Raw genomic sequence first — 17,027 nt, 5'->3', positions numbered from 1 at the left:
CTTGCTGGATCAAAGGGGCTCTATCTAACTGGTGGCCTGAGAATGTAGGGTGCAATTGTTACAGCTCAGTCAGAGCATTACAATGGCCATTGCTGTCTTGAAACCTCAAAATTCCAACTCAATGTTGATCAACCAGATTCTGCTTCTCCCCAAAACCAGTCTGAGCTTGCTTCAGTAGCATTGTGTAGTCATGGCAACTGGAGCTCCTAATCATTAGGAAAACAAAGTTACCTGATGTATGTGTGTGTGTAGAGAGAGAGAAAAAAAAAATCAACAAACGCTGGACAGTCCAGGTCAAAGATGGAAGTCCTTCTTTTAAAGGATATAGGAAATGTGAAAAAGCACCCTTCACATCACTGCCCACATTCAAACTAAATTCAACTTTGCATCTTTGTCTCACAGGGATACTGATTCCATCTTGGGACAGGAAAGCACCTTATCAATCACTGACTTCAGTGGGAAGACACTGATGTAGAATATGGCAAGAATTGTAAAAATTATTTATGTGGTTCGCACTTGTTTATAACAGTTGTCTACATGCTGGATGATCATTTCCACCATTAATGATTTTTATCGTTAACAATTCAATCCATGCAGATATACTTTATTATAACTTTTAGTAAATTTCTGTCAGTTCATAAATAAACTTCTTGCAAATATACAATATGGTGGCAAAGAAGTTACAGGAATCTGCTCTGTAATCCACTTAGAGGCCAAAGTCTCCAACTATGATGTCAGAGTGGCATCTGGGAGATGTCAAAACAAGAATTTCAATGGTGGCCAAACCTTGAGAAATCTGGAAACAAGATGTATGGCTAGGAAGTGGGCATTCCAGAAACAAGTATATATGCACATAAAATAATTGCACACAGAATACATTAGCTTTGCCAAAATCTATTAAATTATAGAAAAGTAATTCTTATAATGTCAGAGATTTCAGAACCACTGTGCAAAGAATTTCACAAAGCAGTCCCAAGAATGGTCATTGATCAATTTTGTCCCAGCCTTGTATTACATGTCTCTTTACCTCTTCATACTGATCCAATTGGCTGCTGTTTGCTGGTATGGAATATACTAAACAGTTCTTGATGATAATTTCTGATAAATCCTCCCATATCATATCGCCCAGCAACTCTGTCAGGACTGCATCCTGCTTCACATCACATACCACAGAATCCCAGTGAGACACATCTAAGAAAAACATCAAAGAAAAGACAGAGTCAATACTCGACACAACCAATTCTAAATGTTATATCTGAATTATGCTGGTGGACTAATTTCACAGAAACATACTTCCTTAATAAAGCAACAAATAAAATTGATATTGGATATTTATGAAGTAGATGAAGCAAAGGAAAGAAAGTGCACGTACAAAGAAGATGTTGGTGCAGGAACTCCAAAACAGCGATCACCTTCCGGTAAACTTCTGTTGGTGAGGCATGATCAGATTTCTTTTCAACTGCAATCAACCGTAATACTGCATCCTGTGTCTGAAGTTCAATCTCAACATCAAAGGAAGGATCAAGAACCAACGGCTTCAACACATATTTCATCAAGATCTGACCTGTGCAATTCAAAGACATGCGTTCACATTAAGCCATGAAAGATGTCTACAGCAAAAACATTAATGACATTCTACAATTATGAGATGTTATTACTCCAGATGCAGAGCACCAATTGTGGATGAAGTCACTCAATTATGCTACAATCTAGTAAGGGACTTGCAATCTTTACCTTTAAAGTAGACAAAGGGTGAGATCCAGGGAACTTAAAAGGGAATCATAAGATTCCATGGTCATCATTAGACTTTTAATTTCAACTATTTATTGAATTCAAATTCTACCGTCCGGCATGACAAGATTCAAACACAGGTTCCTAAAATATTACCAGGGTTTCTGGATTAATAGTCTAGCGATAGTCTAGAGGCCATCAGTTCCCTGTACATGATGGACATGTAACTGTGTATAACATAAAAATAGTTGCAAATAGCTCTTTTTCCTCAGGCTTGTTGGACCATGGGATGTCTTCCAAAGTCCTTTTCTTACATGGGAACCACACTTCTCAGGTGAGGACAAAGCATTCAGGCCTCATATCTACAAAACTGCTCACTTAGTTGACCCAAACTGAGCTCAGCTAAAAAAAACCTTATCTGCTCCCAACTACTGATGAAACTTGAATGAACAAAAGGCAGTAACTTTTGAATTTCAATAGAGAGGGAGGATGGGGTTTATGGATGAATACAAGCTACTTACAACTCTATATTTGGGTTTCAGTGTTTGACTAACAGTATTTGGAATGTACTGCATTGCAGAAGAGGTAAGCTTTTTACTGTTGACTGAAGCTTTTGTGTGTTACCTCATTATTTTTTATTAGATTAGATTACCTACAGTGTGGAAACAGGCCCTTCGGCCCAACAAGTCCACACCGCCCCGCCGAAGCGTAACCCACCCATACCCCTACATCTACATCGAGATCTACATCTACCCCTTACCTAACACTACGGGCAATTTAGCATGGCCAATTCACCTGACCTGCACATCTTTGGACTGTGGGAGGAAACCGGAGCACCCGGAGGAAACCCACGCAGACACGGGGAGAACGTGCAAACTCCACACAGTCAGTCGCCTGAGGCGGGAATTGAACCCGGGTCTCCGGCGCTGTGAGGCAGCAGTGCTAACCACTGTGCCACCGTGCCGCCCATTATTTCTGTAATGGTCAGCTCAGACCTTTACGTCTGAGAAATATTATGATTGCACTAGCTACTTTTTGACACACATTTCATTGTTCTCTTCAACAGTGTTGGAAGTCTAGTTCCCAGACTTTCATTCTGCACAAGGGGAAATGCAATGAAAAAGAGGAGTTTGACTGATATGTGACAGGATGAGTTTTACTTTTTGCATTTTAAAAATTAAGTGAATCTGATTATAATTTTTTTTCTCCCCAACAGAGTGCAAAACCTGTCTCTTACCAATCCGTGCCATTTTGTCAATATATCAGTCCTGTTTTCTCCCTCCAAGAACTACACCAAACTCGTAAAGTAATGATTGCTCAACCATATTTGGAGTTCACAATATTCATCATATACTGCTAAGAGGTAAAACTGAAAATTAACTATTTTCTTGGTTAAATTGCTTACTGAAGAATTTCAGTTTCCTGGTCAATTCACCAAGGATAGCAAAGCCTTGAAGTACTGACACAAGCAGCGGCTCAAGATCACTTTTTTTCTTTGATGTCATGTTGCACAAGCGCAGCTCAGTCTTCAAAGTCCATCCAAATAAATCCTCAGCTGGAAAAGAAACAGCAATAAGCGATCAGTTCACATCATATGTCAACTGCTCCACTATCACTTCACGGCAAAAATGTATTCTTCTGTGGAGTGAAGTAGAAAGTTCCTAAGCAATGGTACACAAGTTCTCTCTGAAATGCAGGTGGAAAATTAGTTAGAACTTAGAAGTTCTAACTACCATGATGTAGAAGTTGAACTTGCCCTGGCCAATGAACACTTATAGGCGAAAGCGAGGACTGCAGATGCTGCAGATCAGAGTCAAGATTAGAGTGGTGCTGGACTCTAATCAATGAACACTTATAGTCAAGGAAAAAAAATAAAGGGATACTTTAAAAATAAAGTTACTCAAGCTCTGTAAAATCACAACACATAGCCACACAAAGACAGGATTTTTTTGGGAGTGTTAGATTAAAATTAAAATTAAAATTTCTGATACATCTCTAACAAAAACAGAATGGCCTAGATGTTCTAATCAGACGGAAATCCTACTTCCGACTTTGATCAGATTAAAAACTATCAACTTACATTTAAATGATGCCTGCACTGGAAATTCCTGAACAGGAGCCTTCTGTTATGAACCTATCCAGGAACCCAGCACAGAATCATACGATGGGCAGTCCCTGGGTTATGAATGGGTTCCGTTCTTGAGTATGTTCATATATCGATTTGTACACAAGTTAGAACACAATATAAAATAACAATAAGTATGAGTTCATGTGTTGGATTTTTACATTAATATTAACACACTTATGTGGGCTCTGAATCGCAAGTCAGGCATTCGTAAATTGAGGATTGCCTATAATTAGACCTTATCACAATTGATGGTATTGCAGCAATTTCACTGGTGAGAGACTGTAATTCCACAGGCTGTTTTCATTGTAAATAAGGAATTATCAATGGAACACATCAACAGGAAATTCATGTACAATTTGCCCCATAAGAATTTTTTTTAAAAGGATTCTTGCAACCAGATTTTTCCTAACATATCTTGGTATTCACAGCTCACATCTTGGAGTTAATATTTAGTTTTCCAAAATAAAATAATTAGTTGATTCACCTTTTGAAGGAGCTGGTGAAGGGGGAAGGTTCCAAACAGCCAGTTGCTTCCACTCCTCTCCAAGATGGTACAGCAGTTTCTCCTTCTGTACAATGAATTCCGTACTAAGCACTTGCAACATTTTCAACTCAATGCCTTTCTTCGACTTTAGTAGGGACAGGTTGGACTGTGCCTTACAATCACAAACAGAAACAAGGGAATGCTAGACTTATTTGTAGCTATAACTTAGGTCAGTCACTTCAGCGAAAAAAATCAAAACCAAGAATATGTTTTAGCCTGGCCGGAAAAATAAACTGTACTTTTGGAAATAAGCTAAAACATCTCTTCTCGAGACAAACAAGAATGTTAACTTATGGCATGCTTGGCTCTTTGATGGATCAGAGAGATCTTAAAATTCATACAACTCTATTGAGAGCAAAAAAAAATTTCCTGGTATCCTGCCCTTCAATCAACACACCCTTCCCCAAGAAACCATTAATTTAATCCAATCGTGATTTGTGGAATTTTGCCTGTTTACAAACTTTCCTGTATTTGCCTACACATAATTTACTGGCACAAACTAATTCACCATGCATCTTATTGTGTTTGAGAAACTTGATAGCACTATATAAATATAAATGCCGTGTTTCTGTTGATTGCAGTTGGTAAATCAGATTTGTCCAGTTTCATTAAGAAGTTTAAAACTATACAAAAATAATGACATACGTGTAAATACTATGAAAACCAGAGCTTACAATTAAACGTTAGAGACAGTGAGAAATAATGAAAAATCAACTTTCCTGGAGCAAGTACGACATAATTTCAGGCTTAGATTCAAAGAATCTAAATTAGAATCAACTCCACCAGACCATGGCTGTGCTGCAGTTGCAGCAACTTACTCTTATACTCAATTTCAATGATCATTTGACTCAGAACAGTATATATAATCCTGCAAAATGCCAAAGTTTGCAGTGTTAGGTTCCAAAAGCAGTTGTGTAGATGGTCAGACTTACTTTATTGAGATGAGTAGCTGATTTGATGTAGTTTTTTTCTAACAAAGCTTGGTGATGTGTTTCAAGAGCAGTGTCAAACTGGAAAAGATAGCAAGCAAAAGTAAAATAAGCCCATGAACATTCTCTGACATTTGGAAGTCAAAATAAGTCAGTTTTCAAATCTAGTGCCACAGGTAACTCTGTGTGTGTGTGTGTGTATGTGTGTGTGTGTGTGTGAAGATTTGCTGTTTTCCTTTTCAGGCATGGACAAATCATTTATAGTTTAATGTATTCCAGTTAATTTCATCCTCATGGAAATAAGCTCTGCAATTATTCTCCGGTTTCCATTTCTCTGTCTATACATTTGACTCCTATTAATTCAATTAAATGTTCACTCATTTTCAAATTCTAATGAGATTCACACCCCTGCAATTGATTTTTTAAAATGTTTCAGAACTATTACGCAATCTACTTTATGCTTCTAACATGACCCACTCTTTTACAAGAAAAGGGCAGGCCCTTACAACATGGTAAGCAACTAAATTGGAGAAAATATTTGCATCAATGTTGAACATTGAATATAACAACATATGTGCATTCCAAGCACAATGCAGAAAAAAAATGACCAACATGCCAATTGAGCATGAATGAAAAATCTGCGTATACACATGAAAACATTACAACATAAGATGATCTTTTTGGTATTTCATTTTGTTTTAGTTTGCAGACATTCACATTTGATCAGTGAACTTGCTGACAGCCTTACACATGCACAAGTGCCAATGATCAATAATTCTACATTATGGCCTGTGTGATTAATCCATAATGTTTCCATCATCCTCTTCATAGTCATAGAGATGTATAACATGGAAACAGACCCGCAGGTCTAACCAGTCCATGCTGACCAGATATCCTAAATTAATCTTGCCCCATTTGCCAGCATTTGGCCCCCATCTCTCTAAATCCTTCCTATTCATGTATTTATCCAGATGCCTTTTAAATGTTGTAATTGCACCCACCTCCTCTGGCAACTCATTCCATACAATCACCACCCTCTGAAAATGTTTTCCTTTAGGTCCCTTCTAAATTTTTCCCCTCTCACCTCAAACCTATACCCTCTTGTTTAGACTGCACTACCCTGGGTAAAAGACCTTGACTATTCACTCTATCCATGTTAATGATGATTTTATAAACCTTTATACAGTCACCCCTCAGCCTCCAGTGCGCCAGGGAAAATAGCTCCAGCCAACTCATCCTCTCCCTATAGCTCAAATGTGGAGCAAATGTCAATGATACTGCATCTCCTCCCTCCACCAATCCCTCTTCTTTTGAGTAAACAAAAACAATGACTGCAACATTTTTTTAAACCTAAAGAGTTATACTGAAGTAACTGGATATTCCTCACTGCTGAACTCAAGTCCACCACCCCAACCCATTAACAAGTTATTCAAAGAGAACAAAAATCGATTCGAGAATACTTGGCAAACACTCACCTCATGTAATTGTGTCAACATACTCAGTAAAACTGTACTTTTCTCCAGCTGTTGCTTCAGCTCAGTGAACTCAGTCACAGCAACATGGAGATCTCGCCGCACCTATTAAACAAGGCATAATCATAGTGAGAATTTCCTGCAAATTATCATCTTTATGTTTTGCAACATTTGAATGGGCAGCTTTTTGCCTTGGTTGGCACAGAACAATGGGCTGAATGACCTCTTTTCTGTGGTCTCATTGAAGGAATCTGGATATTACATTCATATAGGTCTGGGTAGGCTTAGAGTTTACGTGTAAACCTTGCTGGAAAACCGACATATCTGTGTTGATTATGTGGGGCAAACCCTCTTTTGCTGCAAATCTAAAGTTTTGTAAGAATTTTTTCATCTTCAAACTCAACTGTACAGTTATCTGTATTACAGACTGGCTATATGTAGAAGCTGAAAGTTCAAGATGAAATAATTTTGAAAACTAGCACTGAAATTTTGGGAGGCAACCCTTTTGTAGGTTGCTGACATATTAGAACTGATGTACATTTCAGAAGACCTTCTTCAGGCTGATTCACAATGGGAGCATCAAAATTAATCTTATAAGGTATGAGTGGTTCATTAAGCTTTGTGGACAATTTTTAAAGGGGTGGTACGGTGGCTCAGGGACGGCACGATAGCTCAGTGCTTAGCACTTCTGCCTCTCAGCACCAGGGACCTGGGTTCAATTCCCACCTCGGGCAACTGTCTGTATGGTGTTTGCACATTCTCTCCGTGTCTGCGTGGGTTTCTTCCGGGTGCTCCGGTTTCTTCCCACAGTCCACAAATGCGCAGATTCGGAGAATTTGCCATACTAAATTGCGCGTACTGTTAGGAGCATTAGTTAGGGGAATGGGTCTGGGTGGATTGCTCTTCGAAGGGTCAGTGTGGACTTGTTGGGCCGAAGGGCCTGTTTCCACACTGTAGGGAATTCAAGCTAAAGCTGATAATGATTCTTCCAATGCCATTCACAGCTCTTCTGGCCCCAGATTTCTTTCCTCTACTTGCCTCTTAACTACTTCCTGCTGTCTTCACCATCGTCCTTTTGCCATTTAAAAACATCCCTGAATTCCACATCATCACATACTTAACACTTTTGTTCATTCCTTCACTACTCCCTACTTCTTGCCTCTGTACCTGTTTAAAACCAAATATATTTTGCAGTCCTGCCTTAAGGAAAGATTTGAAATGTAAACTTTATATCTCTCCCTCTACAGCTGTTACCTGGCCTGCTAGGTATTACCAATAGTTTTCTGATTTGATTTCCAACATCCACAGTATTTTGCCTTTTGTATTAGTGCAATGTTATGCATTTATGCAAGTGGAGCATTAACGCTGGCATGGATTAGTTTTGGCAAAATGTCCTTTTCCTTTGCTATATATCTAATGGAATTTTAAGAACTCCGGATTGTCTCCCAAAATTGAGAATTAATGACTAACAGTAAAGATGCATGTGATTTTGTTGATTGCCTGTGTGGCTGATCTCTGTGCAACCAACAACCTGTCTTGGCCCACCCACATCGTGACACTCAAGAAAGCACAACAACGTCTTACTGCTTCAGGAGGCTAAGGAAAGTCAGCATGTCCACAAAGACTCTTACCAATTTTTACAAGTACAGCACGGAAAGCATCCTATCCGAATGCACCATAGCATGATATGGCAACCACTTTTCCCAAAACTGCAAGAATCTAGAGTTGTGAACACAGCATAATTCATCGCGCAAACCAGTCTTCCATCTACTAACTCCATTTATATTTCCCGCTTGCTCAGGAAAGCAACCAACATAACCAAATACCCCGCCCAATATAACCAAATACCCTGCCCAACATTATTATACTCTCTACCATCGGGGAGAATATATAAAAGTTTGAATACAGATACGAACAGTTTCTTCCCTCCTGTTATCAGACTTTTGACGTGACCTTTCAAATGTTACTGTTGATCTCTCTCTCTCTGCACCTCCTCTGCCACTATAACACTCTGCACTCTGTTCTGCTACATGATGCACTTTCGTATGGTACGATCTGCCCATACAGCACGCAAAACATCACTTTTCACTGTATCTTAGTACATGCGACAACAATAAATCAAATCAAGCTGCAATGAGACAGAACTGACAGTATAACTCCAAACCTTCATTGTATTCTGAGTGCTAGCCCAACACCCAATTACGTCTCATAATAATCTTTAGCTCAGGCAATAAGGTCTTTCTACAATCTTCTATTTACTTCTGTGGGATTCTCATTAGCTTCACTTACCTCATTTTCAATCTGTGATTTAAGAACATCTATCTCCATTGAGATGTCGTCCACTTGATTTACCAGATCCTCTCCGTTTTTTAAACTTGGGATGAACTCCTCATACTTCTTGTTGATCATGTCACATACTTCACCCTGTAAGAAAAAAAGCTTTAAGCTTTTTTTTAGATTAGATTACTTACAGTATGGAAACAGGCCCTTCGGCCCAACAAATCCACACCGACCCGCCGAAGCGCAACCCACCCATACCCCTACATCTACCCCTTACCTAACACTACGGACAATTTAGCATGGCCAATTCACCTGACCTGCACATCTTTGGACTGTGGGAGGAAACCGGAGCACCCGGAGGAAACCCACGCAGACACGGGGAGAATGTGCAAACTCCACACAGTCAGTCACCTGAGGCGGGAATTGAACCCAGGTCCCTGGCGCTGTTATATTTCAAGAAATTCTTACTCCCCTTAACAGTACTGTAGCATTACATAAACCTCAAGCATAAAGAGTTTCTATGCTGGAAAAACACACTTAACAATATCTTTGACTAAATAAAATTGATGATTTAATACAAAATTAAGTTTGTATTTTAAACTAGCTACCAGAACATCATGGGTTGAATTTTTCCATTTTTCAGTTATGTGTGATTGTTAAGAGAGATTCATAGTACTTGATCCACAGTGGCTCAGAGTGACTTTTCACATCAATATTTCATTCTGCGTCTCATTCATTATGGAACCAGCTCTTCAACACCTTGCTCATACAACAAGACTGAAGAGACAATAGAGGTAAAAACAATGACTGCAGATACTGGAAACCAGATTCTGGATTAGTGGTGCTGGAAGAGCACAGCATCAAAGCTACTTGGATGCTGCCTGAACTGCTGTGCTCTTCCAGCACCACTAACCTAGAATGAAGAGACAATAGTTCATGCTATTGCCAGGAGCTCGGCTTTTATTTTCCTTTGAAGTGTTTGCGATTTCAGAGGGGCATTGGTGGCATCAGAATGGCAGCAATGAGGCGGAGAGCAAGGAGTGAGTTCAGGAAGCTGATAGCAACAGCAGCATCAGATATGGAGCAAGTTGCAAGGCCGAGCAGCAGAGGGAGTGAGTTTAGGAACCAGTGGCAGCATCAATGTGATCCTATGATCGAGGAGCAACCTCCAAAGGTAGACGATGACAGCGGCAGAAGTGAGCGAGTTCCAGGGAAATCGGGCTTGGCTCCTGAGATCGAGTTCAGAGGGTCGGTCGAGGCACCAGCATGATCCGGGAGCCTGCGGTAGAAGTGGCTGGAGAACGTTCAGGAGGATGGCAGCAGCAGTGAGTTTGCTGTGTCGCACTGATTCAGGGATGGAGACCACTTGCCTTATGGAGATACGGACATTTCCCTTTCTTCTTGGCTCTGTTTCGTGTATTTCTGCTTTTGATTTAATTGTGGTTTTTGTATCTAAAATGGCTATTTTCATTTTGAATTCAAGATTGTTATTTCCGTTAATTCTGATTTTTTGTACCTTAGATGGTGCTGGAGAATGGCAACTTTGTACACTTCTCACTGTACTCCTATATCTTGTACTTGAGTACACATGACAATAAAACCTAATTCCATTTCTTCCTGCATTCTTGCTCGAGTACCATATTTAGGTTTTGCTAATGATGATTCGTCATTCCTAGTCACTGGGAGATGTAATGATAGGTATATACTCGTGGCCAATATCCCTTCTCAAAAGAATTTAGTTCATATAATCAAGGACATGTCAAAGCTTTGTATTTTATTCATGTGATGTGTGAAAAACCACCCAGCAGAGTAATTTAAAATGTTGGCTTTCTAAACATGAATGCTTATGGTAAAAGATTTAATACCTACATGCAGTCAGAATTAGGATCAGATCTATAATAATTAAAACAATGTATGCCTATGCATTAAAAATACCTGAAGAAAACTGATTTAGGAGTACCGTATAACTCATCAATATTAATTTGCAAAACATGATTACACTGGGAAAATAAACAAAATGTCCACAATATTTTGAACATTTACACAATGAAGTTATAGTGCAATGAAAACACAAAATGCTGGAACTACTGGGGAAAGGCAGGAAAGTGGTCATGGGGGGGCCATAATCCTATTGAGTAGCAGAGCACACTTGAGGGACCAAATGGACTACTTCTGTTCCTCTTTCTTATGGTTGCTTGATAGCATTTAAATGGAGAAAAAGATCTGATGCTTTAGGTCCATGATCTTTCATCAGAACTGAGTAAGATTACAGTTAACTCTGTTTTTATTACTCTCTACAGATGATCCTCATTTCTCTAGCAATTTGTTTACATTGCGTTATAACTTCATTGTGTAAAGCTTCAAAAAATGTTCTACCAGAGAAGAGCAGTTTCTGCATATTGCTCATGTTTCATTAATTGATACCCACAGTGCAAAAAACAACAATACTTGGAAATGAACAGACAGGTCTTCCATTGTGAGGTGTTTGGAGCAAAACAGCACCTGTCAAATGAAAGTTTGACTGTTGAGGTGCTGGTGAGCTACAAAGTACACTTTCAGATCTCCAACATTCTGAGCATTTTAGTTTTCAGTGAAGTTAAAAATGTAAACAGATTCTGAGCAAGAGGATGAGCGGGACAGGGATTTAAAAAGGAATTCTGAAGAAAGGTTACTGGACTCTAAAACGTTAACTCTTTGTTTTCTCTCTAAACCTTCAGATGCGGCCAGACCTGTTGAGTCTCTCCAGCAATTTCTGTGTTTGTTTCAGACCTTCAGCATACACAGTAGGCAATAAAAGGCAAGCTTTTCCAGGGTTGAAGGGAATGGAGACAGAGCACGAACAGATACAAAAGGAATATTGCATTCAATTCTGGTCTCCTTCTTATCGGAAAGATGTTGTGAAACTTGAAAGAGTTCAGAAAAGATTTACAAGGATGTTGCCAGGGTTGGAGGATTTGAGCTATAGGGAGAGGCTGAACAGGCTGGGGCTGTTTTCCCTGGAGCGTCAGAGGCTGAGGGGTGACCTTATGGAGGCTTATAAAATCATGAGGGGCATGGATAGGATAAATAGGCAAAGCCTTTTCCCTGGGGTGGGGGAGTCCAGAACTAGAGGTTTAGGGTGAGATGGGGAAAGATATAAAAGAGACTTAAGGAGCAACGTTTTCACACAGAGGGTGGTACGTGTATGGAATGAGCTGCCAGAGGAATTGGTGGATGATGGTACATTTGTAACATTTAAGAGGCATTTGGATGGGTATATGAATAGGAAGGGTTTGGAAGGATACGGGCCAAGTGCTGGGACTAGATTGGGTTGGGATATCTGGTCGACATGGACGGGTTGGACCGAAGGGTCTGTTTCCATGCTGTACATCTGTATGAATCTATATATGATATTTCTTTATTTGCTCCCGTATCTGCCGTGACTGAGTGGACAGCACTCTTATCACTGAGCCAGGGGTCGGGGAGTCCAGAACTAGAGGGCACAGGTATAGGGTGAGAGGGGAAAGACATAAAAGAGACCTAACAGGCAACTATGACTATGACTACGACAAACAGAGAGTGGCTGGAGAAGTGAGTTTATATGAAAAGGAAAGTCTGTGATGAGGTGGTTGGCAATAAAAGGCAGGCTTTTCCAGGGCTGAAGGGGATGGAGACAGAGCATTGAACAGTTACAAACAGACAGACAGACAAGGGAGTGGATGGAAGGAGAGGGTTTGCCTGGACTCTGCTCTGGCTCCATGGCTCATTACAGACACCCCAGGCCCCCACAGAGGCCCCAGTTACCTCGGAACTCGAATTAAACACCACCCTCCGTTCTCTTTTACCTTCACCTCCTCCACCCGGCGGGCCAGCTTGCTGATCTTGGTGCCGATATCCTCCTTCTCCAGCTTCCCCGACGATGCCAACACCTCAGCCACGAACGACGCCATTTTCGCCCCCGAACCCGCTCAGCCCCCCCACCCCCACGCATGCGCGCTGGTCGCGGGACATGACGGGAAATGTAGTCCTTTCTATCCCTGCCCTTCAGCACCGTGGACCAGGGCCGCGGGGCGCAACGGGAAATGTAGTCCTTTCCCTCCCTTCACGCGCCCCCCCAACCATCCAGGGCCGCTGGGTGCGATGGGAAATGTAGTCCTTCCCGACGGGCCCCGCGCTCTCCCCATTCAAACTCCAGCGCGGGAAACCCAGCTTTCCCATTCACTGTAGATTTGATACTGACCGGTTCTTGAGGCGCACTGGTAGCGTCCCTGTGCCTGAGCCAGGAGGAGTAAATTACTAAATTACAAGATGCTAAAATCTGTACTGAACGCAACAAATGCTGGAGATTACAGCGGGTTAGGCAGCATGCCTAGAGACAGAGCAAGTTCCAAGGATGCTGCCTAACCCGCTGTGATTTCCAACATTTGTTGTTTTCTGAGCCAGGACGCCTGGGTTCACGTCCCTATTGCTCCAGGACCTCTCTGAACAGATTGTTTAGAAAATATCCCCAGACTTCTTTATGATATTTATGTGTGTGTGTCCGACCTGTGGGATTAACACTATTATGTTTTATTCAATAAATTTTGACCTTAACCAGTAATCTGACCCTTCCTCTCCCCAATAAGCTTCTGTGTTGGAGAACAAGGGAACAAATCCTACCATGGCAGGTGTTGAAGTTTGAACTCAATTTAAACATTTTGGAATTTCTTATAGGTTTTTATCATCTACACCAACAAATCTACACCAACCCTCTGAAGAGTAACACACCCAAGCCCATTACTCCACATTACATTTCCCCTGATAAACACACTCAACCTACACATCCCTGAACACAATGGGCAATTAAGCACGGCCAATTCATTCAACCTGACATCTTTGGACTGTGGGAGGAAACCCACGCAGATACAAGGAGAACTTGCAAACTCCACACAGACAGTCTCCCGAAGCTGGACTCAAACCCAGGTCCCTGGCGCTGTAAGGCCAAGTTGTAAGGTTGGATCTGGGATAAGGGTGGGGTGAGGGTAAGTGAGGAAACTGGTGAAATCCACATTGATCCCATGTGGTTGGAGGGTCTCATGGCAGAAGATGAGGTGTTCTTCCTCCAGGCTTCAGGTGGCTAGATCTTGGCTGTGGAGGAGGCCAAGGACTTGCTTGTCCTTGACGGAGTGGGAGGAGGAGTAAAAGTGTTCAGTCATAGGGCGGTGAGGTTGTTTAGTGTGTGTATCCCAGAGATGTTCTCTGAATGTTCCGCAAGTTGACGTTCCATCTTCCCAGTGTAGAGGAAACCACATTGAGAGCAACGGACACAGTAGATGATGTGTGTGGAAGTACAGGTAAATCTCTGTTAGATGTGGAAGGATTCTTTAGGGCCTTGGATCGAGGTGAAGGGGGTGGTTTGGGCACAGGTTTTGCACTTCTTGTGGAGGCAGAGCAAGGTGCCAAGAGTGGAGGATGGGTTGGTGGTGGGTGAGGACCTAACAAGGGAGTCATGGAGGGAATGGTGTCTCCGGAATGCAGATAGGACTGGGGAGGGAAATATATCTCTAGTGGTGGGGTCTGTTTGTAGATGACGGAAATGGCGGAGGATGATGTGATGTATCCAGAGGTTGGTGGGGTGGAAGGTGAGGACAAGGGAGTTTCTGTCCTTGTTGCAATTGGAGGGGTGGTGGGAAATGGAGGGAGATAAACTGGAAGGCATTGTCAACCATGTGGAGGGGAAATTGCAGTCTTTGAAGAAGGAGGCTATCTGGAATTGGCCCTCCTGGGAGCAGATGCGGCAGACGCGTTGGAATTGGGAATAAGGGATAGCATCTTTACAGAAGGAAGGGTGGGATGAGGTGTAGTTCAGGTAGCTTTGGGAATCGGTAGATTTGAAGTAGATGTCCATATTGAGTCACTCGCTGGAAATGGTGGTGGAGAGCACCAGGAAGGAGAGGGAGATATCCGAGATGGTCCACCCGCACCTGTTAAAAATTACAACAATTTTTCTTGTTCAATGAAATTGCAGCTCTATGCATCTTTCTAAGTCTATAACAAGTCTGCCTTTGATTTATTATGAGAAAATGAGGACTGCAGATGCTGGAGAGTCAGAGTCAATAAAGTATGGTGGTAGAAAAACACAGCAGGTCAGGCAGCGTCCGAGGAGCAGGAGTGTCAGTGTTTCCTGAGTGAAGAGTGTCCGAAACGTTGATTCTCCTGCTCCTCAGATGCTGCATGACCTGCTGTGCTTTCCCAGCGCCGCACTCTCGACTTTGACTTATTACGCCAGTGTCTTGGTATGACACTGTGTCATGTTACAGTGTACGATGACAAGTTAAATCCTTATATCAAACGTATTTGGTGGCATTACAAGTCCATTGGTTAAATAATGTTGAGTATAAAATCTTAAACACAGTCATATGACAGTAGCCACCAGATGGCAGCAATCACTCTCACAGCTGCACAGACCAGGCTGCTTCACAGAAAACTGTCCAAGACCGTGCCTCCAGGACACCACTAACTTGTGGGTATAAAACCCTGACTCTGTCATCAAAAATATTCTAACAGAAACATGTACCCAAAAATAGGGGAGGTGATCTTCTGGTAATGCCACTGGACTAGTAATCAAGAAGCTCAGGTAAATGATCTGGAGACCTGGGTTTGATTCGCACCATTGCAGGTGGTGAAGTCTAAGTTAAATTGTTTTGAAAAGTCTGGAATTAAGAGTTAACCTAATGATGACCATTTTCAATTGTTGTAAAAAGTCTTCTGGTTCACTATTATCCTTTTGGGAAGGAAACTGCCATCCTGAACTGGTCTCAGACAAAAAAAACTGCAGATACTACTATCCAAAACAGACAGGCAGGAGGCTAGGAGAATACAGCCAGCCAGGCAGCATCAGGAGGTGGAGAAGTCGATGTTTCAAGTGTAACCCTTCTTCAGGACTAGGGGTGGGTGTGGGGGGAGCTGCAGATAAAGGGGTGGCGGGGGCAGGGTGGTGAAGTGGGGATAGGTGAAAACAGGTAGAGGGAAAGATCTGGTCGGTCAATGGGAGGAATGAATCTGGTAGGTGGCGGGGAGGAGTGGAGAGGAGTGGAAAGGAGGGGGAGGGGCTGGGAAGGAAGTCGGGGGGGGGTGGGATAAGGAGGGAGGTTATTTGATATTGGAGAACTCGATGTTGAGTCCTCTGGGCTGTAGGCTGCCCAGGTGGAAGATGAGGTGTTGTTCTTCCAATTTGCGGTGTGGTTCGTTATGGCAATGAGGAGCCCAAGGATGGTCATGTTGGAAAGGGAGTGGGAAGGGGAATTAAAATGGGCGGTGACTGGGAGGTCCGGTCAGCCACTGTGGGTCTGGCTGCGATGCTCGTTGAACTGTTCCCTAAGTTTACGTTCCATCTCCCCGATGTAAAGAATACCACATAGGGAAGCACATGTGGAACAACTATATCGTTTCAGTTGCATGATACTGTGATCTTTTGCTATGAATTCTGTGTCTTATGATCCTGTTCCACAGCTACCTGATGAAGGAGCAGCACTCCGAAAGTTAATCCTTCCAAATAAACCTGTTGGACTATAACCTGGTGTTGTGTGATTTTTAATTTTAACATTATGTAGTAAAAAAAAACATAATAATAAATGGTGTACAAGTTTTCATTTTCAATTTGAAAATTGAATTTAGTTTTGTGATTTACTTTAGCTTTACTGACCCTTTCTCAGTGTAAACTATGGTTTTATTGTCTGTATTTCAGACACTGATGTAAATTGTTGGAATTGTAATAGAAACATTCAAGTTCAAAAGCAAGATTTAAATAGCATTTTCAACGGGGAGTCAAAGTAGCTCAATGACTGTTTCATGTTGATATCTTCAATAACAATTTTGTGTAGCAGTTTCTGCTAAAACAACTGATGAACCAAAATGTATTTCATAGAACATTCTGGAGGGTCACCTGCAAAGGGTGTAATTGTGCGTGTCACTTCCTGTATTTA

General features: G+C 41.7%; 1 protein-coding gene across 2 annotated transcripts in view; it reads right to left on the bottom strand.

Annotated features, from left to right (window-relative positions):
* Positions 1-13,028, bottom strand: part of zw10 (zw10 kinetochore protein) — a 36,762-nt gene extending 23,734 nt beyond the window's left edge. For both annotated transcript variants that reach the window (XM_072593354.1, XM_072593355.1), the window contains exons 1-8: positions 12,909-13,028; positions 9,094-9,228; positions 6,808-6,909; positions 5,336-5,413; positions 4,344-4,515; positions 3,137-3,286; positions 1,373-1,564; positions 1,028-1,191 (exon numbers count right to left, since the gene is read on the bottom strand). In XM_072593354.1, the coding sequence (XP_072449455.1) occupies positions 1,028-1,191; positions 1,373-1,564; positions 3,137-3,286; positions 4,344-4,515; positions 5,336-5,413; positions 6,808-6,909; positions 9,094-9,228; positions 12,909-13,013 (1,098 nt within the window). In that variant the 5' untranslated portion in view covers positions 13,014-13,028. The remainder of the gene's footprint in view (positions 1-1,027; positions 1,192-1,372; positions 1,565-3,136; positions 3,287-4,343; positions 4,516-5,335; positions 5,414-6,807; positions 6,910-9,093; positions 9,229-12,908) is intronic.
* Between the last annotated feature and the right edge of the window lie 3,999 nt (positions 13,029-17,027).

This window comes from Chiloscyllium punctatum, chromosome 23 (assembly GCF_047496795.1).
Source record: "Chiloscyllium punctatum isolate Juve2018m chromosome 23, sChiPun1.3, whole genome shotgun sequence".
Lineage (NCBI taxonomy): Eukaryota > Metazoa > Chordata > Chondrichthyes > Orectolobiformes > Hemiscylliidae > Chiloscyllium > Chiloscyllium punctatum.
This window is presented reverse-complemented; position numbering and strand designations above follow the sequence as displayed.